Source organism: Theropithecus gelada, chromosome 3, assembly GCF_003255815.1.
Source record: "Theropithecus gelada isolate Dixy chromosome 3, Tgel_1.0, whole genome shotgun sequence".
NCBI lineage: Eukaryota > Metazoa > Chordata > Mammalia > Primates > Cercopithecidae > Theropithecus > Theropithecus gelada.
Window position 1 is genome coordinate 13,251,549 of NC_037670.1, and position 26,164 is coordinate 13,277,712.

The 26,164-nt window shown below is 42.7% G+C and overlaps 2 protein-coding genes across 2 annotated transcripts in view; both read left to right on the forward strand.

Moving 5' to 3' along the window:
- Positions 1 to 2,878: 2,878 nt before the first annotated feature.
- LOC112621479 (gap junction gamma-3 protein) lies at positions 2,879 to 9,290 on the forward strand. Its single transcript, XM_025380938.1, has 2 exons — positions 2,879 to 3,659; positions 8,959 to 9,290. Exons 1-2 carry the CDS (start codon positions 2,879 to 2,881, stop codon positions 9,015 to 9,017), a joined length of 840 nt encoding a protein of 279 aa, XP_025236723.1. The 3' UTR covers positions 9,018 to 9,290.
- Positions 9,291 to 13,702: 4,412 nt separating this feature from the next.
- The window catches only part of TRIM4 (tripartite motif containing 4), a 32,406-nt gene continuing 19,944 nt past the window's right edge, over positions 13,703 to 26,164 (forward strand). Inside the window, 5 exon segments of the mRNA XM_025380955.1 lie at positions 13,703 to 14,270; positions 16,503 to 16,521; positions 16,524 to 16,564; positions 23,571 to 23,666; positions 24,450 to 24,680. Of these exon segments, the coding sequence (XP_025236740.1) occupies positions 13,878 to 14,270; positions 16,503 to 16,521; positions 16,524 to 16,564; positions 23,571 to 23,666; positions 24,450 to 24,680 (780 nt within the window). The 5' untranslated portion in view covers positions 13,703 to 13,877.

Below are 26,164 nucleotides of genomic sequence, written 5' to 3' on the forward strand. Positions count from 1 at the left end.
ACAGGGCAAGTCCGAATTACAGGGAAGATAATTTGGGGAACAAATCCTTGAAGAAGCAGGAAAGGTGAGACCCAAGGACACAAATTTGGAAGGGATGGTAGAGTTGGGTAACTGTAGGTCCACTTCTTTCTTGCGATGTTAGACAAGGAAGTAAATATTAAGACAAGAGAAAGCAGTATCTGTGGGGTTTCACATCAGTGTCTCTATTTTCTCTTTGGAGTAAGAGGTTTTCATGGTGTCTTAGTCTGTTTGGGCGGCTATAACAAAATACTTTATAGAGTGGGTAATTCATAAACAAGAGATATTTATTTCTCAGAGTTCTGGAGGCCGAGAAGTCCATGATCCAGGCACCAGCAGATTCAGTGTCTGGCAAGGGTTTGCTCCTCTTAGATAGCACCTCCTGTGTATCCTCACACAGTGGGAAGGGGTGGAGGGGCTCCCTGGAGCATCTTTTATAAAAGCACTAATCCCATTCATGAAGGTTCTTCCTTCAAGGCTTAATCACCTCTTCCTATGGTTTGATATGGTTTGTTTGTTCCCACCAAATCTCATGTTGAAATTTAATCCCTATAGTTTGATGGTGTTGGGAGGCGGGGTCTGGGGGGGGGGTGTTTGGGTCCTGGGGGCAGATTCCTCATGAATGACTTGGCGCCATTCTTGTGGCAGTGAGTGGGTTATTGCTCCTGTGAAACTGGATTCGTTCTGGAGGGAATGGATTAGTTCCCTCAAGAGTGGGTTGTTGTAAAGCCAGGATGTCCCTCGGGTTTGGTCCCTCTTCCCCTTTGACCTTCCCTGCCATGTTTTGACACAGTATGGAAGCCCTCCACAGAAGCTAAGCAAATGTGCAGCTTGCAGAACTGTGAGCCAAATAAACCTCTTTATAAATCACCCAGCCTCAGGTACTCCTTTGTGGCAACACAAAATGGACTAAGACATCTGGTAAAGGCTCCACCTCTTAATACTATCACACTGAGTACAGCACTGCCACCTCATCTGTGGGAGATATGTTCCAAGACGTCCAGTGGATGCCCAAAATTGTGGATAGTACCAAACCCCATATATACTATGGTTTTTTTTTCCCCATATGTACATCTCTATGATAAAGTTTAATTATAAATTAGCACAGTAAGAGATTAACAACAATAACTACTAATGAAATAGAACAATTGTGGCCAGGCGTGGTGGTTCACACCTGTAATCCCAGCACTTTGGGAGGCTGAGGCAGGTGGATCACAAGGTCAGGAGATCGAGACCATCCTGGCCAACATGGTGAAATCCTGTTTCTACTAAAATACAAAAAATTAGTCCAGCGTGGTGGTGTGCGCTTATAGTCTTAGCTACTCGGGAGGCTGAGGCAGCAGAATCGCTTGAACCGGGGAGGCAGAGATTGCAGTGAGCCAAGATTGCGCCACTGCACTCCAGCCTGGTGACAGAGTAAGACTCTGTCTCAAAAAAAAAAAAAAAAAAATTGTAACAATATGCTGGCATCACTATTCTTGCTCTTTGGGGCTATTCTTAAGTAAAATAACGGTTACTTGAACACAAATACTGATAGTCGATCTGATAACCAAAATGGCAATTAAGTCACAAACTGGCAAGGAGTGTCTACAGCGTGGATACCCTGGACAAAGGGATGATTTGTGAATCCTGGGTGGGATGGTGTGAGATTTCATCATGCTACTCAGAACAGCACACAATTTAAAACGTTAATTTTGTATTTCTGGAATTTTCCATTTAATATTTTTGGACCTCGGTTGACTGTAGGTAACTGAAACTGTAGAAAGTGAAACCGCAGATAAGAGGGGGGACTACTGTACTAGGTTCTAACATATGAATCTTGATCATCATTCAGACCATACCACATGGTCTTCTGGGTGTGAGGGTAAGCAGATGAGTGAGAATTTAGGCTAAATGGGGACGGTTTGAAATAGCCGCTGGGCATTGAGGAAGGCAGCTGATTAGGACAAATATGGAGACGGTGAACTTGGGCTTGTAGCCTTGTGGTATTTTGGCTGGGGAACAGAGGGATTTCTGAAACCTATTCTTGATCATGGTCACCTGTCACCATGAGGGAGATATATGCCCAAAGAACAATGGCAAGTGGGGGTCAAAATCTGAATTTCTATCTTGTCAGTTCTGTCTCTGGCCCCAAATCCTATAGTATGGAATTCTGGTAAATTCTGCTGGGTTACCTTCCAAATGTTCTCTTCTTCCTCAGCTTGTAAGGCCTAAGAGCCTCAGACTAAAGCGAGCCTCGATGCTTGCTCTGTTCATTTCATCCATCACATCTAGCCCCATAACCTAACTACCTCTCAACTTTACCACTGTGATGGGAGGAGAGGACATCCAGACACACCTGTGATAATCCAAGGGCATGGAGACAGAGAAAAGAAGACAGCAAGAGAATGCACATTCCCTCTCAGCATCAGCACTGATTTGCTTAAGATGATGCTGTTAGTAGCACCAGGCCTGGCAGCCATCAGCTAGGGAAGCAATAGCTTTCAAAGGAAAATTAACGAAACATCCCAGTCTTTAGCCTTTGGGAAAGGGAGAGAGGGAGGAAAGGAGGGAAAGAGAGAGATGAAGATGTATCCTGATCTCTCCAACCTGAGAATTCCTCTCCACTCCAGCAGTACAGAAGGGGAGGGCAGAAGAGACAGCCACACCACACACACTCACTATTATTATTTCATAGATGATTTCATTAAGTAGTAAAGAGGTGCGATCAGAGTCTTGGTGTTTAATCAGTCAGATACTTGGAGAGGAATAAAAAATCTTGCCTTCAGTGATCCTTGGATTAGAAGTGACAAGGTAGACTGGCGCTCCCCCTGCAGGACAGTGAGCAACACTGATCCCTTGTCCTCTGCTCCAAAACAGGATGTGTGGCAGGTTCCTGTGGCGGCTGCTGGCGGAGGAGAGCCGGCACTCTACCCCCGTGGGGCGCCTCCTGCTTCCCGTGCTCCTGGGATTCCGCCTTGTGCTGCTGGCTGCCAGTGGGCCTGGAGTCTATGGCGATGAGCAGAGTGAATTCGTGTGTCACACTCAGCAACCAGGCTGCAAGGCCGCCTGCTTTGATGCCTTCCACCCCCTCTCCCCGCTGCGTTTCTGGGTCTTCCAGGTCATCTTGGTGGCTGTACCCAGCGCCCTCTACATGGGTTTCACTCTGTATCACGTGATCTGGCACTGGGAATTATCAGGAAAGGGGAAGGAGGAGGAGACCCTGATCCAGGGAGGGGAGGGCAACACAGATGTCCCAGGGGCTGGAAGCCTCAGGCTGCTCTGGGCTTATGTGGCTCAGCTCGGGGCTCGGCTTGTCCTGGAGGGGACAGCCCTGGGGTTGCAGTACCACTTGTATGGGTTCCAGATGCCTAGCTCCTTTGCATGTCGCCGAGAGCCTTGCCTTGGTAGTATAACCTGCCATCTGTCCCGCCCCTCTGAGAAGACCATTTTCCTGAAGACTATGTTTGGAGTCAGTGGGTTCTGTCTCTTGTTTACTTTTCTGGAACTTGTGCTTCTGGGTTTGGGGAGATGGTGGAGGACCTGGAAGCACAAACCTTCCTCTTCTAAATACTTCCCAACTTCAGAGAGCACCAGAAGACACAAGGAAGCAACCGATAGCCTCCCAGTGGTGGAAACCAAAGAGCAGTTTCAAGAGGCAGGTGAGAAGGACACCCTCTCTTCCTGTCACTGATGTCTGTGTCCTGATGATCTCCTCCCGGGGTAGGTCCCTCACCTTTCTGGGAAGTACAACTTCTGCATGTTACAAAGTAGGTAACCAGGTTCTAGGCACATGTGTTCTGACCGCCACTCCCAACCTTTTTCTTTGTTCTCTCTTGCTCTCAAAATCTATCCCAATGTCCATCCCCATCAACTTGATGGTTCCTTCCAGTGAACAAGGAACCATCCGTTGTCCCTCCTGAACTTCCATTTAGGTCTCTCTCCACTTAGGAAAAATCTCAGCTTCTTCTCGATTCTCTACTTTGCAGAGTTATAAAGACACCCAGCTTGCCTGAAGGAAACCCTATGATTGAATCTTCTTCCCAACATCCAGTGAGTGGGGATTCATGTCTGTGACAAATTAGAGGCTGTTGAAGGATCTCTAAGGGCCCCGTGGGCCATGTAGTCTAAAGCATTTCCTGACTGTGCCTTTTCACTGGAATTTTCTGGTGTCAGCATCACAATTTTTATGGGCTTGGTTCAAGAGTCAGCCAGCAGAAGCCTCCCTGAACTGTGTCTCTCCTCTGCCCTGCTTAATAAATATTGATGAGTATTCCTCATCAATATTTGATGTTGCTTCCTGTTAACATTCCTGTTGCTGAAGATAATGCCCCTTCCTGTCTCGGTGGCTTCATTTACCTCTTTTCTGTTTTTCCACATTCTCTGCTCCCCTTATCATCAAAGTTTTGTAAATGAATGCCCTTCAGACCTGCAGCATATGTCATAAGCCAGAAACTCTGGGCTTCAAGCATATATAAGTCAGTGTCCTTTAATATCTAGAGATTTATTCAAATGCCCAGCCATATCCTTAAGGAAGATTACCGTGAATTCAGGGGGTTAGGCCCCCTTGATCACTGATAGCTCTGATTTCTGCTCAATTCTCATTCTTCATTTCTGCAGTTCTTGTTGCAGCTGTTAGAATTGTCTCCAGCACAGCAGCAACTCATATGCTGGACCAGGTTCCTACTTTTGAAGTTCATAACCCTCAATGCCACACAGAAAAGGCAGTAGAGTTCTACTGCTCATTTGGGAGTAACAGCAAGGGAGGCTGACATCACAGTGTGATTCGGCAGATAATTGCAATCTGAATATCAGCCTTCTCTAGTCTCTTAAGTCGTTTCTGTTGGACACTGTTCTATCCTTTTTTTTTTTCTTTTTCTTCTTCTTCTTCTTTTTTTTTTAAACAGAATGCTGCCCCCTTTTCTAGTTTTCTCTTGCCCTGAAATTCTCAACAAAAGCAGTTATCTCTTTTTTTTTTTTTTTCCTCTTTCTGAATCCCAAGTTATCCCCAAGTAAGTTAGGGGTTCCCAAGAGACGCTTTGGCAATAACTAGGAAAAATTTTTTTTCTTCCTGCTACACAAGTTCTTCAGAAGAATCCCTCATCCACTGTAGCCAGAGCCCAGCCAAAGTGACCAACGAAAAACACAAATGGCATCATTTGGAATTCTTCCTTATACCACTCCTTTTAAAACAGCTTTATTGAGATATAATTCATACAGCATATAATTTATCCACTTAAAGTGAGGCAGGAGAATAGGGTCTGGAGGCAAGGAACCTAAGGCTATTTCACACCAACTTCCTAGGACAAAACCAAAATGAAAACCTTAACTTTCTATGCCTAAGTAACAAAAGGACCAGAGGCTACTCCCTTTGCAACCCCCCTCCACAACCTTTTCTGGTGGAAGGAATCACAGCAGATGGGAAATTGCCTGTCCCCAACAAATCAGGCTGTTTGCAGATAAGTCTTCCTTTGCAACCTTGTAATTTCACCCTAGCCTCTGATTGGTTGCTTTCTGCAAAGCATGAACTGGCCAATGGGAAACTTCTAGTGGGTATTTAGAGCCAAGAAGATCCTGTATCCGGGCCCTTGAGCCACTGCTCGGGTTGCTCCCACACTGTGGAGTGTACTTTGGTTTTCAATAAATCCCTGCTTCATTCTTTCTTTGCTTTGCTAGGCATTTTGTCCAGTTCCTTGTTCAAAATGCCAAGAACCTGAACAACTTGCAGTTATGACCCTCTACCGGAGGAAAAAAAAAAGTATACAATTAAATAACCTTCAGTATATTCACAGTTGTATATCCATCAACACTACCAATTTAATAACATTTTCATCATCTTAAAAAAACCCTACCCCCTGTTACTCTCAACCTCTTATTGTCACCCGAAATATGCAACCATCATATGGTTTTGTCTCTATTGGTTTTCCTACTCTTTCATACAAATGGAATCATGCAATATGTGGTCTTTCATGTCTGACTTCTTTCACTGAGCATAACTTGAGGTTCATTCATGTTGTGGCATGTTTCGGTATTACATTCCTTTATATGGTTGAATGTTATTCCATTGTTAGGATATACCACATTTTGTTTAAGGAGAGGCCACATTTTGTTTATACACTCTTCAGTTTCTGGACATTCGGGTTGTTTCCATTTTTTGGCTCTTATGACCACCGCTGCTGTGAACATATGTGTACCACTTTTTTTTTTTTGGATGGAGTCTCACTCTGTCACCCAGACTGGAGTGCAGTGGTGTGATCTTGGCTCATTGCAACCTCCACTTCCTGGGTTCAAGAGATTCTCCTGCTTCAGCCTCTTGAGTAGCTGGGACTACAGGCGTGCACCACCACACCCAGCTGATTTTTGTATTTTTTGCAGAGACAGGGTTTTGCCATGTTGGCCAGGCTGGTCTCAAACTCCTGACCTCAGGTGATCTGCCTGCCTCAGCCTCCCAAAGTGCTTGGACAACAGTCCTGAACCACCACACCTGGACTCAGTTTTAGTGTTGTGTGAACACATGTTTTCAGTTCTCTTGGATAAATACCCAGGAATAGAATGTTTGGGTCATAAGGAAACTCCACGTTTCAACTTTTGAGGAACTGACAAACTGTTTTCCACAGCAGCTGCACTATTTTTACATTCCTATCAGCAATGTGGGTACACTTTTTATTTATCTATTAAATTCTAGCCATCCTAGTGGGTGTGAAGTGGTATCTCATTGTAGTTTTGATTTGCACTTGCCTAATGGCTAATGACATTGAACATTTTCCATGTGCTTAGTGGTTATTTGTATATCTTCTTTGGAGAAATGTCTATTCAAATCCTTTCCCCATTTATAAATAGGGCTTGTTTTTGATATTTTTGTTGTTGCATTGTAAGAGCTCTTTATATATTATGGGTATTAGATACTTATCGTATGTATGATTTCCAAATATTTTCTCCCATTCTATGATTGTCTTTCACTTTCTTGATAGTGATGCACAAAAGTTTTAAATTTTGATGAAGTCTAACATCCATTTTTTCTTTTGTTGCTTATGATTTTTGTGTACTACCTAAGAAACGATTGCCTAATTCACAGCCATAAAGATTTATGCCTATGTTTCCATAAGAGTTTTATAGTTTCAGCTTTTACATTTAGGTCTCTGGTTGGTTTTGAGTTAGTTTTTGTGTATGGTGTAAGATAAATGTCAAACTTTATCTTTTGCATGTGGATATTCAGTTGTCTCAGCATTATTTCTTTTTTAAAAACTTTTTAATTTTAATAGGCACATAGTAGGTTATATATTTATGGGGTATACAAGGTATTTTGATACAGGTATGCAATGTGTAATAATCACATCAGGTTAAATGGGGTATCTATCACCTCAAGCCTTTAGCCTCTGTTATAAACAATCCAATTATACTAGCTATTTTATAATGTGCAATTATTTTTGACTATAATCACCCTGTTGTGCTATCAACTACTAATTCTTATTCATTCTTTCTATTTTTTGTACCCATTAACCATCTCCACTTTCCCCCCCTACCCTTCCCATCATTGGTAATCATCAAAGAAGATATATAGATAATAAGAAAGCATATGAAAAGATGTTTAACATCATTTATCATTAGAGAAATGCGAATTATTGACGTTAGGGTTAGGGAAGAGAAATATAAGATAATACTGGAGAATTTTGTAGCGGTAGAAAAGAAAGAAAGTGCTACTCCCTCTTCCCCACAAAATGACAGGAGTTCGTCAAAGGGACACAGGTGTCAACTGAAAAAGCTCCCAGTGGCTTACACAGGAATAATCTCAGCAGTAAAATAAACAACATAGTATTGGATTATAACCCAAAGTATAAAACAAGAATCAATGAGTTCATAATATAAATAATAAATAGGAGATAACTGACAAATTTCTCATACAGAAGAATGTAGATACTCCACCGCAAGGAGGTGAAATATAACTACTCACTTTTTTTTTTTTTTCATTTGAGATGCAGTTTTGCTCTTGTCACCCAGGCTGGAGTGCAATGGCAGGATCACTGCAATCTCTGCCTCCCAGGTTCAAGCAGTTTTCCTGCCTCAGCCTCCTGAGTAGCTGGGATTACAGGTGTGTGCCACCATGCCTGGCTAATTTTTGTGTTTTTTGTAGAGACGGGGTTTCACCACATTGGCCAGGCTGGTCTCGAACTCCTGACCTCAGGTGATCCACCCATCTCAGCCTCCCAAAGTGCTGGGATTACAGGTGTGAGCCACCATGCCCACCAGCTACTCCCTTTTTAGGCATGGGCTGCACATAGTGACTTCCTGCTAAACAGTAAAATAAGGGGAAAGGGGGAAGAATAACTTTACAGGCGAGAAACCCGTCAAATACTACCTCAGCTGGGTGATCAAGGTGATTGCTTAACATCAACAGTGATAAGCAATATTGACAGCATGTACCCTGGATATGATGTGATGATGGTTTTTGTTATTTTCCTGTTCTAAAATTTCCATGGGGCTATTCTTTATATTTTCTATTACTTCTCTGAGACTTTTTAACTTTCCATTTGAATAGCTGCTTTATAGTCTTGATAATTTCAACATGTGTGGCAACTTACATTCTGCATCTGTTACTTTTTTATCCAACGTGAGTTGGGATTTTCCTGGTTCTTCACATGCCAATTAATTTCGATTGTATCCTGGACATTTTGAATGTCATTAGGATGCTCTGGGTCTTGGTTAAGTTTGGTGGAGGATCTTGATATTTATGTTTTGGAAGGTAATTAACCCATTTGGGTTCAAGTCATAAGTTTTGACCAGCCTTCTGAGGGTTGTGGTTCCAATGTCAGTTCAGTTTTCAAAGCCTTTGTAGTACTCTTCCGACAGGTCCCACATGAGTGCCACCTAAAGTGTAACCCAGGGTCCTTGGGTTTTTGGGTATGCATGGTGAAAAAGTTACCCACTTGTAACTGTTATATCTTGAATTTTTGTTTTAAAAAGTTCCAGGAAGAAGCTCAGCCCAGGAAAAACAAAGACCAGTTGGACCCAGAGATGCCTGAGTTGGAGATGAACTTTGGCCAACTTTCCTCATCACTATACTAAAAATCCTGCCCAAGGAGGAGCTTAACCATTTTCTATACATGTGACATATGTAGAAGCATGACCGACAACTGGGACTGCACTGCCTTGACTCCACCTGTACATACAGTGACTCAGCTAACCAGACTAATAAAAGCCATGTTTGCACCGTTGCTCAGGGAGGCAATGCTTTGGGGAATTATTCCCAGTGTCCTCCTTACTTATTGCAAGTAATAAAATCCCCCTGGGAAATCCTCCTTGGTTGTGATCATTGGACTGTCACCTGCCAAGCAATTTAACCCATTCATTGTGTGGGTAATGAAAGGCCAGTCTGGGACATGAGAACTGGGCCCATAGTTTAGTTCTCAAAGTCTTTGGCATGCAATTTAGGATGAGATTCATCATACCTAAAAAGGGAGAGTCTCAACAGAATTCTAAAATTACTTAAACATCAGAGGCAGTGTAGAGAAGGCGTACTTGGTGGTATGGTAGGTTTTCTGACAGGAAACAAAAGATGGAGGTAAAATGGAACCAGTCCTTTCTTTCTGAGAATACTGCAACATTGACCATAGCATGAAGCCAAGGCTATACGGTGAATAAGCTCCTCCTTGGGCAGGATTTTTAGTATAGTGATGAGGAAAGTTGACCAAAGTTCCTCTCTCTGAAGTAAGAAATGTAATAAAGGAAACTTTCAGAAATAATAGATCATCTGGAGATGTTGGGCAGTGTATTTGGTAAGTCATAACTACCAGGTATCAATACAATAAGCTTAGTTTGAATACAATAAGCTTAGTTTCTTTTTAAAGAATTTATCCTGCTCAGTGTGTTCTCTGAGATCCTTGGATTGGTTTGGTGTCTCACAGATTTTGGAAATTCTCAGCCATTATTTCTTGATTTGATATTGATATTTTCCCATCAGTCTTGGATGCTGTGTTCTGTTTCTGTGACTCTTTTTTGTGTGTGTGTGTTTCAGGAATTTCTATTTACCTACCTTCAAGTTTGATGTTTTCCTCAACTGTGTTGAGTCTCCTAATGGGCCTATGGAAGGCATTCTTCAACTCTATATAATTCTTTTTTTTTTTTTTTTTTTTGAGATGGAGTCTTGCTCTGTAGCCCAGGCTGGAGTGCAGTGGTGCAATCTTGGCTCACTGCAAGCTCCACCTCTCGGGTTCATGCCATTCTCCTGCCTCAGCCTCCCAAGTAGCTGGGACTACAGGCGCCCACCAACACGGCTGGCTAATTTTTTTGTATTTTTAGTAAAGACGGGGTTTCACCGTGTTAACCAGGATGGTCTTGATCTCCTGACCTAGTGATCTGCCTGTCTCAGCCTCCCAAAGTGCTAGGATTACAGGCGTGAGCCACCGTGCCCGGCCTTATATTATTTTTATAGTTTCCATTTTATTTTTCCTTATAATTTCCATCTATTTGCTAAAATCACCCATCTGAGCTTGCATTTTGTTTAACTTTCCCCTTAGGGCCTTCATCACATTAATCATAGTTATTTAAAATTATCTGACAGTTCTAATGTCTATGTCTTATGAGTCTGGTTCTAATGATTGTTTTATCTCTTTGAACTGTGTTTTTTTCTTGCCTTTCCGTATGTGTCTTTTCTTCTTTCTGTTAAAAGTTGGACATGTTATATATTTTTTTGCTTATTTTTCCAATTCCCTCTTCATAGTATGAAGTAAAAAATTTTTTTTTTATGCTTGGAGATGAGTGTGTCTTTCCTTCTGCTAGGACTTTAGTGCTCTTGAGTGCATAGCGGTGGTTTGGTGGTATCAATCTAGTCAGAAATTGGGCTAGGTTTACAGTTTGTTGTTGTGGTTATCCTCAGTGCACAAGAGACTTCAAATTTCTCCAGAGATAGCTTATATGTAGGGTGTGGGCTTTATTTTGAAAGTATATTTTAAGGAGGGCTGTATTTATGTCAACTCGACACAGAGTGGACAGTGGTAATTTTGTAATATCTCAACTTTGCTAAGCTAAACTATGTTTCCCAGAATTTCCTTTCCTTTTGTTTCTGGTTAGAATAGCCCGGAAAAGACATGGTTGTGTAAGTCCTGAAGGGCAGAACTGAAGCATCCCTTCAGTTTTATAGTTGAAACGGTGGTGCAGGGACACTAGGTGCTACTGCAGCTCATGCACTTTGTCACCAATCAGCTGGTTCTCCTTGTTGGGATGGGGCAGAAGCCTTCCCCTGAGTCATCTTCAGCTTTTTTGATTCCTGAGCCATGTGTGTGTCTAGTCCTGTGGCAAAGAGTGTCAGCTCCTCTAGCAAGGATACTCGTATCTTTAAAGTTGGAGACAGTGAAAGAATGACCAACTCGTGTCTTAGGTTACAATTCATTCTTGCTCTTCCCTACTTTATGTTCATCTTCCCTTCTTAATTGCTTGCCCTGTGAACATAAAGAAACATAGTGATTCCACTTCTCTGATTGAACCTTGGCTGGTACACAGACTTACAGACATTTTGTGATGGAGAAAAATTGTGAATTAGGGAGACTCACTAAAGAAGGAAGGTAATCTCTGGTATGGCAAGAATGAAGACATAAGGATTTTAAGGAATTTACCTGAAAATATTTAAATGACCACAGTAAGGGGAATAAATACTTTGCAGGAATGCTGAAACTTCTCATCCAATACTTAGGTAGACATACAGACACACAGATGCCATAAACACTCATGGTAAATATCAGTAACTGTTAAGAGCATTCCTTCCTGCTTGGTCCCTATTAAAGAACCAGATTCCGGCCGGGCGCGGTGGCTCAAGCCTGTAATCCCAGCACTTTGGGAGGCCGAGGCGGGCGGATCACGAGGTCAGGAGATCAAGACCATCCTGGCTAACATGGTGAAACCCCGTCTCTACTAAAAATACAAAAAACTAGCCGGGCGTGGTGGCGGGCGCCTGTAGTCCCAGCTACTCGGAGGCTGAGGCAGGAGAATGGCCTGAACCTGGGAGGCGGAGCTTGCAGTGAGCCAAGATCGCGCCACTGCACTCCAGCCTGGGTGACACAGCGCGAGACTCCGTCTCAAAAAAAAAAAAAAAAAAAAAAAAAAGAACCAGATTCCTTCTCCACAGAGTATTCCAGTTTACAAAGAAAATCCATTCATCAGTTGTCTAATTTAAATTGTTTTAGAAATATTCAGTAGAACTTTTAGCAATAACCCTAAAACAGATATCTCAAGAACCCCTTTTTCTAATCATTTAATCATACTACTTACTGAGAAAAATTATTATGGGAAAGGCAGTATTTGATATTGGGACATAAGAAGAATGAAAAATCTGTTAAATAAGCAAAAGCCTATTAGCCTGAGGCTGTCTTGGTACTTGAGTTCTTATATAACAAAATACAACGTGACTTAGTATGTAAACGAACTGAAGTCTGACTTACTCTCTCTCTATATATATATTTTTTTTTTTTTTTTTTTTTTTTTGAGACAGAGTCTTGCTCTGTTGCCCAGGCTGGAGTGCAGTGGCGCAATCTTGGCTCACTGCAAGCTCTGCCTCCTGGGTCCACACCATTCTCCTGCTTCAGCCTCCAGAGTAGCTGGGACTACAGGCACCTGCCACCATGCCTGGCTAATTTTTTGCATTTTTAGTAGAGACAGGGTTTCACCGTGTTAGCCAGGATGGTCTCGATCTCCTGACTTTGTGATCCGCCTGCCTCCGCCTCCCAAAGTGCTGGGATTACAGGCGTGAGCCACCACGCCCGACCAACTTACTATATTTTTATAGCAAATAGCTGGGTTTCAGCCAATCACAGCCAACCTTCAGCCAATAACAGACAACCAACTGATCAGACCATACCCCAATAAGGCAAATGCCTCATCATATCATTGTGAAACAAGGCAGACACCTAGATGTTAACTAATCAGGTGATTTCTCTACTTTGCTTCCTACAAAAGCTAGTAGCTCATACTGCTGGGCAGAGCTCTCTGAACCTCTTTTGGTTCTGAGAGCTGCCCAATTCATGAATTGTTTTTTGTGCAAATAACTTCTACTAAATTTGTCAGTCCAGAGTTTTTATTTTTTTTTTAAACAAATATCATTCACAAGAAAAGGAAGAAAGTGGGAAGAATAAAAAGCAAAGCACCTCAGAAACACAAGATCAAAAATCCACTTAAGGGATATAGATAATTCCCTGAAACAGGCAAGCATATTATTTGTTGAAAGCCTCCATGGACGTTCTTTGGGATAGCAAAATGGTTGCTACTTTTCAAATTGGATACCAAAAAGGCAATATATCTGCATCTCTGAATCCAAATCATCCCCACCTTAGCCAAACTCCAGGCCTACCAACACAGATCCTTCAAGTGTTCCTGGCATTCCAGGCCCCTAGGCTGCAGCTCGCGCAGAACTCCTGGGACTCTAGAAGTTAAATCAGTCTAACTAGCAGACAAACACAGACCTGAACGCTCAAACTTGGAAAGAAAGGCCAAAATTAGAGGCACCTCCCCGGTTGGCTCCACCAGGGGTCACAACGTCCAGCCCTAATGCCTTGCCCAAGTCCTCTCTAGCCTTCCACGGGCATTTCTGGGTCTCTACACCTGTTTGGAGGAGCCGCTCAACGGTTCCGTCCTGCCCCGCGCCTAGGCCTGGGCCAACCCTCGCGCGCTTCCGGCGCGGAGACCCAGCAGCTTCCGGTCTTGCGCGCTCAGGCCGGGCAATGTGCGCGCGTTGCTTTTGGGTCCTGAACCCCGGAAGAGACACTGCGCAGTACCCTCTTACGTGAGGTGGTGGCGGTGGTTCGGGAGTCGTCTGGTCTACCCGCGGACGTTCGCAGCTTGCTGGCCTCTCCCTCGCCTCACGTCGGACTGCGGCTCCGCGGCAGGGAAGCAGCATGGAAGCTGAGGACCTCCAGGAGGAGTTGACCTGCCCCATCTGCCTGGAGTATTTCCAGGACCCGGTGTCCATCGAGTGCGGCCACAACTTTTGCCGCGGCTGCCTGCACCGCAGTTGGGCGCCGGGCGGAGGCCCGTTCCCCTGCCCCGAATGCCGGCACCCATCGGCGCCCGCTGCGCTGCGACCCAACTGGGCCCTGGCCAGGCTGACGGAGAAGACGCGGCGCCGGCGCCTGGGCCCCGTGCCCCCGGGCCTTTGCAGCCGCCACTGGGAGCCGCTGCGGCTCTTCTGCGAGGACGACCAGCGACCCGTGTGCCTGGTATGCAGGGAGTCCCAGGAGCACCAGACCCACGCCATGGCGCCCATCGACGAGGCCTTCGAGAGCTACCGGGTGAGCTGGCTGTCGCGGTGACGATGACGGGGCTGCCAGTATTGCCCAATAAAGTTTACTTAATTCTCCTGAAAGAGCCACGAAGTGGCCGTCATTCCTATTGGATGGCATGAAAAGCCCCTGAAACTCAGAGAAGTTAAGCAACACACAAATTTCAGAGCTGGGGTTAAAACTGGAATGAGAGGAGGGGAGGTGCAAATCCCTCAGCAATCATTGTGCAGAAGTTTCAAGAAACTGGCCCTTGGGGAGCTCCTAATAAAGAAAAACATACTGAGAGGGTGTATGCCGCTGCTGTCCAATAGAAACCACATATGTAATTTAAAATCTTTCTAGTAAGATAAGGAAACGAGGTGACATTAATTTTAATAATATATTTTATTTAATCTGATTACCCCAAATATTCAAAGTTGGGATGAAAATTATCAATGAGTTTTTTTTTTTTTTTTTTTTTTTGAGACGGAGTCTCAACTTTGTTGCCCAGGCTGGAGCACAGTGGTGCGATCTTGGCTCACTGCTGCATCCACCTCCGGGTTTCAAGCAATTCTCCTGTCTCAGCCTCCCGAGTAGCTGGGATTAGAGGCACACTCCACCACACCCGGTTAATTTTTGTTTTTTTAGTAGGGGTTTCACCATGTTGGCCAGGCTGATCTCGAACTCCTGACCTCAAGTGATCCGCCCGGCTTGGCCTCCCATAGTGCTGAGATTATAGGTGTAAGCCACTCTGCCCGGCCTCAATGAGATATTTTATACTCCTTTTTCATAATAGGCCTGAAATTGGTGTGTATTTTACGTTTTCAACACATAGCAGTTTGGAATATCCACATTTCAAGTGCTTGTATGGCTAAATGGATACTGCATTGGACAGTGCCTGTCTGTATCTGTGAATGTCATAGACAACTGATGATTTGGGAAAAGCCTGGCTTGTAATGATGAGCCTGGCTTATTACTAGCTTCATTCATCAGTTGGGAAAATCATGTAACATTTGAATTTGGGGATTATCTGTCCTATCTATCTCATGGGTTAAGAAGCTTCAGTTAAATAAGTCACTTTACCTTACTCTGCTTCAGCCATACTGGCTTTCTTGCTTTTGTTTCAAGTCTGTTCTCTTTCTCTACCCACATCTATCCTTTAGATCCTTTTAGCTTTTAGCTCGAAGACCTTCCCTGATCATCCTTTCCAGAGTAGCCCCACCCCCTCCCATTACTGATGGTGTAACTCCAGTGGTCTCCAGCAGAATTGATATGCAGTAAGTACATGAACACACGAATGTATTTATTTATTTTATTATTATTGTTTTTGAGACGGAGTTTCGCTCTTGTTACCCAGGCTGGAGTGCAGTGGTGTGATCTCAACTCACTGCAACCTCTGCCTCCCAGGTTCAAGTGATTCTCCTGCCTCAGCCTCCCGAGTAGCTGGGATTACAGGCACCCGCCACCATGCCCGGCTAATTTTGTATTTTTAGTAAAGATGGGGTTTCACTATGTTGGTCAGGCTGGTCTCAAACTCCTGACCTCAGGTGATCCACCCACCTTGGCCTCCCGAAGTGCTGGGATTATAGGCGTGAGCCACCTTACCTGGCCAAACACATGAATTTAATGACATAGTGAAAATGTTTGGAAACTGTAAAATACTGTACAGTTGTACCAGCTGATTATGAACAGGAAACATGCAAAGCTGGACTAGAAAGTGTACCTTCATTCCTTTACTCAGTGACCTTTATTGATGCTTACTATTTGCCAAACATTGTTTTAGCATCTGGACATAAATGGATGAGAAAGACGTGGGCCTTATAAAGAACTTAAGTGTGTAGAACATTAATTTCAGTGTGTGTGAGAGTTGCTGAAGTATTTACCAAGTGTACAGAAGGTCTGAGGTCAGAGTGATCACTGAGGAGTGAGGAAAGGCTCCATTGAGGAGTTGAATGTGTTAGCTCTTGAAGGATGAGTAGAGGTAGGAGAGAGGGTATTTCAGGCCAAAGAAACACTATATTCCAAATGTGGTGGAGTGGAATAGCATGTGATGTGTGAGAGGACTGGAGGTTGCTCAGTACTTCTGGAGCATGGAGCATGGGAGGGAGGATGGTGGGCCGCCAGCTTGAAGAAAAAGGCAGGGCCTTATCACGAAGGATCTTGTTTGCTATAGTAAAAAGATTGAACTTTCTCTTTCAGGCAGTGGCGAGTTATTAAAGGGTTTTAAGGCAGGGAATGATATGATCAGTTTTTTTGTTTTAGTCAGATAACTTTGACATCCACGAAGACTAATTAGGCTGCTGTTGTACCATTTTAAGCAGGAGGTAATAAGGACCTGAATTAGTTCGGGGCAGGGATGATGGAGAGGGAGGGATGGAGTGATTATGAGCTGGAGTTGAATGACTTGGTGATCAGTTAGACTTGGTGGGTGCGAGAGAGAGAGGAGTCTTGGATGGTAGTCCAGGTTTCTGCTTCAGATGGCAGGTAGATGACTGTCAGGTTAACCGAGTTCAGGTACACAGGAGGAAGCATAGTCTTAGGACAGAAGATCCCATGCTCGTTGTGGAATGTACTGAGTGTAAAATAACTGTGACAGGAAGTCCAAGGAAGAGGGACAGGAGGTGGGGTGCCTTGGAGGCTAGAGATAATATTTTAGAATCCTCAGCCTATTCTTGAAGTCATGGAAGAAGTAAGAAGATGAGATTCTCCTAGGGGGACCACATAGAGGGTAAAAAAAAAGGCACAAAGAGAAGCTTGGGAAACACCAATGGTTAGTAGCCAGCAAAAGACACAGAGAGGACCCATCAGATAAATGGAAGGGAAAATATACTTGTGGGTGGTGGCTGAGGGAAATATAAGTGTATGGGTATGAAAGGGGAACACAGCCCTTAAATCTTCCATCTTCAGCAATAATAGCTATCAGTTGTTCATTACTTCTTATATACCACCCACAGTTCTAAGCATTTTTCATATTGTAATTCTTTAATCCTCATAGACATCCTGTTAGGTGGATTCTGTTATCCCCTTTTTGAAGATGAGGCAACTATGCCACAGAGATGTGAGGTTACATGCCCCCAAGGTCACAGAGCTAGGAAATGGCTACGCTTGAACTGAGGTCCTCTAACCCCCTAATCCTTTACACTTTTCACTCTGCCACAACTAATCTGAGAAGTCTTCTTAGAAGAGATGGGATTTCAGGATTAAATACAAGGCCCAACAGGACAGGAGTGGATGGGTAAGGGTTACACTGGGATGAGCTGAATGTCACAAGATTGACTGGGTAGGTGTTCAGGAGCCAGGTCACTGGGCAGAATTCCCTAATACCCGCCCATCTCTCTATTGTCCTCTGCTTAGTCACTGCCCTATTCAACCACCTTTCATTCCATCCCCACCCCAAGTTAGTTAGAAAAACATACACTGCCCCTGGATAAAGCTGCCCTATTTCCAAGCATCCCATTCTCAGCATATACTCAGATGGATGGACTATGTTTTAAAAGTTGGACAGCTGGAAGTTCCCTAAATCCATGGAAAATATCCCCATCCTATACCCGTTTTGATGAGGGGAGAAAAAGAGAAAGAGAAATAGCTTCATAAATCTCTGGATGCAAATGGTTTGCATGGAAAAGGCCTCTAAGCGCAGCTCTTTTTTCCTTCATGCCTGACTCTAGGAGCTAATCCCTCCATTCTGTTAATTAATTTAAGATGTTTCTTGAGCACTGGTTTTGTGTCAGATGCTGTGGCACTGCACCAGAGGCAGCGCTGGGAATCCAGTGGTGAACAAGACAGGTAAAGGCTTTCCGTGGAGCTCACAGTCCAGTTGGGCTGAGGGTGGGAGGTAGACGACAGACAGACAAATAAATGAAATAATCACAGATGGTGATGGCCTGCTGGGAAAGAAAAAGAAAGTGCCATCCCAGGCCAGGCGCGGTGGCTCACGCCTGTAATCCCAGCACTTTGGGAGGCTGAGGCACAAGGATCACTTGAGGTCAGGAGTTTGAGACCAGCCTGGCCAACATGGTGAAGCCCTGTCTTTACTAAAAATACAAAAATCAGCTAGGTGCGGCGGTGGTTGCCTGTAATCCCAGCTAGTCGGGAGGCTGAGGCAGGAGAATTGCTTGAATCCGGGAGGCAGAGGTTGCAGTGAGCTGAGATCATGTCACTGCACTTCAGCCTGGGTAACAAAGCAAGACTCCATCTCAAAAAAAAACAAAAAACAAAAAAAAAAAACAGAAAGAAAGTGCTATGCCAGAGGGTTTCAATCAGGTGAGCAGTCTTCTCTTAGGAGGTGACATTGCAGCTGAAACTTGCTGGATGCGGAGTCTGCCGTCTGAGGAACCGTGGGAAGAGGCCCTGAGGCTGGGGAGAGCTGGATATGTTTATGGGACAGGAAGAAGGTCTTTGCGCCTGGAGAACCAGGATCAAGGGGAAAGGTGGCATGAGATGTGACACAAGATGTAGGCAGTGGTCAGCTTATGTTGGGCCACAATGAAGTGTTCAAATTTTCTTGGTGAAGAGGAAAGCCAGTGAAGAATCTTGAGCAGGAGAGTGACAATATCTGATTATTTTTTAGAAAAGTTATTCTAAGACCAGGTGTGGTGGCTCATGCCTGTGATCCCAGCACTTTGGGAGGCAGAGGCAGGAGGATCATTTGAGTCCAGGAGTTCAAGACCAGCCTAGGCAACTGTGAGATCCCATCTCTACAAAAAATACAAAAATTAGCTGGATGTGGTGATGCACATCTGTTAGTCCCAGCTACTCGGGAGGCTGAGGCTAGAGGATCGCTTGCACTCAGGAGTTTGAGGCTGCAGTGAGCTATAATGGTGTCACTGCAGCTGCCTTGTGGATATTGTATGAGAGAAGGACATGACTGTAAGTAGGGAGAGCAGTCGGGAGGTTATTGTAATTCAGACAAAAGACGATGGTGACTTAAGCTAGTGGTGGCAGTGGGGTTGGCACGCAGGTAGAGTTGAGGTGTATTTCCGAGGTAGACCTACCAGCTTGGATTGATTGCAAAAGTTACAGTGACTGAAATTCATAGAACTCAGGAGCTGGGATGGTATTTAAGAGACATTTAGTCCAGTTGTCTTCATTTCATAGGTAAGGAAGCTTTGATCCAGGAAATAAGTGAGGCTGACTTGCTCACAGACGTACAGCTGGTTTGAAGGTCTAGAGTGAAACTAAGATCTTTGGAAGTTTAATGTTGTCTGAGCTACATGATCACAAGTCAGTAAATGTCTTCATTCTATAAAAGTATGCTCTTTTATTATACTTGTGTTTTCATATAGGTACAATTTTCTGGTGCTAAATGAAGAGAAAATGGTTTTTAAAAAAATATTATATTTATTTATTTATTTATTTATTTATTTATTTATTTATTTATTTATTTTTCTGAGATAGAGTCTCACTCTGTTGCCCAGACTGGAGTGCAGTGGCGCGATCTCGGCTCATTGCAACCTCCACCTCCTGGATTCAAGCGATTTTCCTGCCTCAGCTTCCTGAGTAGCTGGGATTACAGGCGTGTGCCACCATGCCCGGCTAATTTTTTTTTGTATTTTTAATAGAGATGGGGTTTCACCATGTTGGTCAGGCTGCTGTGGAACTCCTGACCTCGTGATCTGCCCACCTTGGCCTCCCAAAGTGCTGGGATTCCAGGCGTGAGTCACCGCGCCTGGCTGAGAAAGTGATTTTTAAAATTTCTGGTATTTCTAACCCAGATTGAAATGCTTGGTGTTGCACTCCTGCCACCTCCTGGCAGTTTCTGTTGTTGCAGGGAAGGTGTTTTGTAATTTCCCCCAAGGTTGTCAAGTTAACTCTCTCATATGAGAGAATTCATGCATAATGACTTGTTAAGTCTTTTTAAGACATAGAAAATCTCTATTTAGTAGATTATTATTTTTTCATTATCAAGCAAAAGTGAAAACTTTCAAAAAAGCTTGGTCCTATTTGAAGGAGCTAATATATATGTCATTACAAACCTCATATACATCAAATTTGACAGTGACCACAAAGTGGCAGTTTTAATTGAATAAAGAAGTGAAATTATATGAGAGAGTAGCAGGGTTATGTGCCTATTAAAGCTAACCACTAGAGATAGTAAATGGTTTATATAATGTTAAGAAACATCATGGTAGAAACAAAATAGCACAGATGGTATTGTGCCATTTAGCAGAACTGTATAAATCCCTTTTATAATTTAATTTTATGTTTTCCTATTTCATTTTACCATGAAAATTTCAAGCATACATCAAAGTTGGAAGAATTTTGTAATAACACCAGTGTACCCACATCTATATTCTACCATTAACATTTGACTGTTTTATCACACCGCTGTCCATTTTTCTGTATCTCTGAATACATCAATTCTTATCTTATCTTGTTTTGATGCCTTTAAAATTCAATTGCAAACAAAATACTTTAGCAGGTATATCATTAATCAGATTTAACATTTGTTTATGTTTTTTTTTTTTTTTTTTTTTTAATATGTGGAGTCTTATTTGTAGGCTGGAGTGCAGTGGTATGATCTCGGCTCACTGCAGCCTTTGCCTCTGGGTTCAAGCTATTCTCATGCCTCAGCCTCCCAAGTAGCTGGATTACAGGCTTGTGCCACCACACCTGGCTATTTCTTTTGTATTTTAGTAAAGACAGGATTTTACCATGTTGGCCAGGCTGATCTCGAACTCTTGGCCTCAAGCGATCCACCTGCCTTGGCCTCCCAAAATGCTAGGGTGAGCCACTGCGCCTGGTCTATGGTATTTTTTGGGGTAAAATTTAATACAATGAAAAACACAAATCTTAGTTGTACATTTGCTGAGTTTTGACAAATGCCCTTCTCAAGATAAAGGATATTACCATCCAGAGAATTCCTTCATGCCCTTTCCCAGTTATTCTCTTCCCCCTTCCCCTACCAGGGCAACCACCATTCTGATTTTTTTTTTCAAACACAAATTAGGTTTTGCCTGTTCCGGAACTTCATATAAATGGAATTCCATTGTCTGTATTCTTGTGTAGGATCCTTTTGCTCAGCATATTGATTTTGAGATTCATCCATTTTGTATAGGTTGGTGCAAATGCAATTGTGGTTTTTGCTATTATTTATCCACCTTCCTATCAGTGAATACCTGGGCTGTTTCCAGCTTCTAGCTATTGTGAATAAAGCTGCAATGAATATTTGCAGTGAATATTCTTGTACAGGTCTATTTATGGGTACATGTTTTCCTTTTTCCTGGATCTAGGAGTAGAATTGCTGTATCCTAGGATTAATGTACGTTTAGTTTTACGCCAAACCTTTTTCCAAAATGGTGGTAGCATTTCATTTGCCTACTGATGTTGTGTAAGAGTTCCAGTTGCTCCATATCCTTGCCAACTTTGATGTTATCAGCCTTGTCAGTTATTTAACTTGATTTTAATCATTGTCCCTTGTAAATGATTGGATGAAAAGTTATACCTATGAGTAAGAGTTAGTTTTCTAGGGAACAATTTAAAAAGTTGTACAGATTATTTTTTAGTTCTTGTCATTTCTTGTTTTTTCTTTTAGTTTTATTTACATTTTTTAAATTTTTTTTTAACATATATTCAGACTTACAGAAAGTTGTCCCAGGCCACCCTCCAGCATTTGACACTATTCCCTAGTTTTGTAGTTTAAATGATCTCTTCCTTCGGCATAGGAGAAACCATTCTCTCTTGGTTTTTCACCAACTGCTCACCTTAGCTTCTTTGCAGGATTTTATTCTCTGCATACGGCTTAAATGCAGTTGTTGCCTTGATCCTCTTACTCTATAGAATCTTACTGGCTGATTTTACGCTCACTCGAGGCTCTAGCTGCCACCTGGGCTTTAATCCCAAAATCTGCTTCTGCAGCATACATCTCCTTCCCAACTCTAATTGCTAACATACCCACTTGGACGTCCTATAGGCATCTCAGACTCGATTTATTTAGGTGAAATTTATTTTCCTTCCTCCCATTTACACACTGCTCATCTTCCTATATTTTCTAATTTGATAAATAACCTACAGTCCATCCAGTTACTTAAACCAGAACCGAGGGGCTAAATCTGGACCTTTTCCTCCTGCAGCCATTTGGTCATCAGTTCCTGTGGGTTTTTCTCTTGTGTGTTTCTCTAACCTTTCTGCTTCCATCTCTGCACTCGCAGCTGGCATTCTGCTATTATTGGGTGCTGCCCCTCAGCCCAATTTGTCAATGTTGATTGACTTGCTTTAGTTTTTAATAACTTACTTGGGTTTTTGAATTACAAAAATGGCATATGCCACTTGTAGAAATTAAAGCAAAAATGTATGAAATTTCTAGTACCCCACCTCCAAATTTGTAAGCGATTCTTTTTCCTCGGAAATCACCAATGTTAATACTTGGGTATAAATCCTTCCAGATTTCCCTTGCCTTCACATACAAATACACACACATAGATAAACATATATGCGCATACACACATTTATTCTTTTCAAAACAGAATTATACGATACATATTGTCTTACGGCTTGCTTTCAACTTATTGTGTATTTCATGTCAATATATAGACAGCTACCTGAAATTGATGCAAAGTATCAATATAGCATAATTTATTTAATAATTCCTAATTAGTGGATAATGAATAATGCTATAGTGACCATTTCTTTACATATTGGTTTTTTTTGCTAGTGTTGTGTTGCATAGATTATTAGAAGTAGCATTTTACACATTTAAAATTTTGTTAAATCCTGCCAGTTGTCTATCAAAAAATGGCACCTTTTTGATCTCCTGTGGTGCCAGAGGCCTTCTCCCTGCCAGTAGTAGACATTTGCTAATCTAACAGTTTTTATTTTTGCCAACTTACCAGGAAAACTCAATATAGTGTTGTGATGATTTCAGACCAGAATAATTCTTATCATAGGCCTCTGTGACCATCTTCAGTATTTTCTCAATCTCATTCTCTGTTTTGATTAGGTGACTTTTAGCTCTTAAAAAATGAAGTTGCCAGGCATGGTGACTCATGCCTGTAATCCCAGCACTTTGGGAGGCTGAGGTGGGAGGATCTGTTGAGCCCAGGAGTTCGAGACCAACCTGGGCGACATAGGGAGACTTTGTCTCTATGAAACATAAAAAAATTAGTTGGACCTGATGGAGCATGCCTGTAGTCCCAGCTATTTGGGAGGCTGAGGTGGGTGGATCACTTGAGCTCAGGAGGCTGAGGCTGCAGTAAGCCGTGATCAGGCCACTGCAGTCCAACCTGGGTGACAAAGTGAGACTTTGTCTCAAAAAAAAAAAAAAAAAAAGAAAAAAGAAGAAGATGATGGTTGAAGAGATGTTTTCTTACCTGTGTGTGTTTCTGCTGGCAGGAGAAACTTCTTAAATCTCAGCGTAACCTCGTGTCCAAAATGAAGAAAGTCATGCATTTACAGGATGTAGAAGTGAAGAACGCTACACAGTGGAAGGTAATAGCAGAAGTGGTTGGATATTTCTTGCTCCTGAGGTCCTTTTGGTCTGGGACATTTCTTGCTCCTGAGGTCCTTTTAGTCATGGGGTTATGCAGTTCACATAGGGTCTTGGATGCCTCAGAAACTCTGTTTCCTCCATATAGTGACTGAAAGAAGAACTTTCTGGGTGTCAGTTCAGTTGTCAGGCCCCTTATAGATTCAGGGATAGGAGAGGAAGTAGCTGTCCCTGCTGCTAGTGGCTTTTGGTGACTTACCAGGTGATATGAGTTCCACACACTTCATCCCCATCTCTCTACTTTAAGGTAGCACCCCTCTCCTTCCTACTTTTTCCTAAATATACTCCCTAGGTTGGAGTTGGTTTGGGCCCATGGCATTGTGGAAGGAAGCAGATGAATGGACTTTGCTTTCGGGGAGGCTAATTGTAGTTGGGAGGTACGCATGTGCACACACACACACACTCATACTCCTAAAGATTTAACAAAACTCAATGAGTGTTCTGAGGGCTAAACTAAGTAGCAGATGTGCAAGTTTGTTTTAGTTTAAAACTTGTCAGTAGTAGAGACTGAAATGTTAGGAAGAATGAATGAATACTATAATGACTAGTACAGAGCTATCAAGTAAGTATAAATAAAGGAGTAATGGAAATTTTAGGGGAGTGGACAAGAGCTTTTCAAGAGGGGTTGCTTAGGATTGACTGTGGATTACTGGGGAATTGTGTAAGGAATTTAGTAGCTGGGGTCAGGCAGGAAAAAAGAGTGAACAAATCTCATGTGGCCTTAGGATAAGATAAAGAGTCAGCGAATGAGAATCAGCACAGAGTTTTCAAAGCTGCACAACTTCCTGGTTGAAGAAGAGGACCTGTTTCTTCAGAGACTGAACAAAGAAGAAGAAGAGTCAAAGAAGAAGCTGAATGAGAACACGTTAAAACTCAATCAAATGATCGCTTCATTGAAGAAGCTCATCTTAGAGGTGGGGGAGAAGAGCCAGGCCCCCACCCTGGAGCTGCTTCAGGTGAGACAGTTACGGGCGGGGATGATCTCGTCTTCACTAACTGAACTCCCTCTTGTCTTTAGAGCTGAATATCCTTCTTGGTGAGTGGGTTTCATAGACATGTCTTATCTCTTGCTGGTTCTGTGCTGTCACACAACCAAAAAGCCAAAGATTCACCATTCAAAGGAAATTAATGTGAAACTTAGGTAGGCTGAGCTCAGGTCATATGAGATAAGTTGATTCACATGGTCTCACAGTTCATCTAGGATCTGAAACTTAGCACATGTAAGACTTTTTCATTCATCTTATGTGTACATTTATAATTCTTTATTTAAACGATAAAGCAAGCATAAAACTCCCAAGTACATAATCGTGTCAATAGTGAAGAGACACTTATGTTTCTCGCTTGTTTTTAATCATTACAATTACAGCTTGATAAAACTTTGTTCTTATCCCTATATTTTGAGTGGTACTTTCATTTAAATAATTTCCAATGTCTAGCAACCTTTAAAAGATTGTAATTCTAACTCAGCACTTAAGTCTGGGTCTTTAGGCCAGTTTGTTATCAAAAGCCCCTCCTTTGAGTTGATCTTTACCTTTATATCCTCTGTAGTTCTGAAGTGTCCTTATAGCTTCTTTTAGTTTTTGGCTAGGGTCCTACATTTGTGATTTTGTTTTTTCTTTTTGCTGAAATAATTCATGCTGAGTCTTGGATGCCTCAGAACCTCTCTCTCCTCCATTTCATGTGAATGAAGATGAAAGGATCTCTAAAAGGTGTTCTCAAGAACATTTTCTGTCTACCATTACTATTTTTTTTTTTCATAAGGAAGAGACAACATTCTCTTCTACTCTTAAGGAATTCAGAAACCTGGACCCACCCTCTAGTTATTATCAATAAGAAATTGCTAGCTAGGTTTTATGTGATAGGTATAACCTAACATTTAATATTAAGTGTAATGACTTCCAAGAATTATGTAAAAGTTTTACAACATGCTTAAGCAATGAAGTTCCTAGTACATATCCGAATGTGTGTCATAAAAGAATCTCTGAAATAACACATTTAAAATACAGGCTTAACGTCTACTTAGAATCTGAAACCTCTAAGATACGTGTGAACCAGCAGAATGCTTACAAAAAGTTGTATCAGCAAATAGAAATGCAGAGTTAGGGAAACGATTAAAAAAGATGAAACTGGGGCTGGGTGCAGTGGCTCACACCCGTAATACCAACACTTTGGGAGGTTGAAGTGGGCGGATCACCTGAGGTCAGGAGTTTGAGACCAGACTGGCCAACATGGCGAAACCCTCTCTACTGAAAATTAGCTGGGGGCGGTGGCACATGCCTGTAATCTTAGCTACTTGGGAGGCTGAGGTAGGAGAATCGCTTGAACCCGGGAGACAGAGATTGCAGTGAGCTGATATTGTGCCTCTGCACTCCAGCTTGGGCCACAGAGCGAGACTCCGTACCAAAAAAACAAAACAAAACAAACAGATGAAACTGGAACA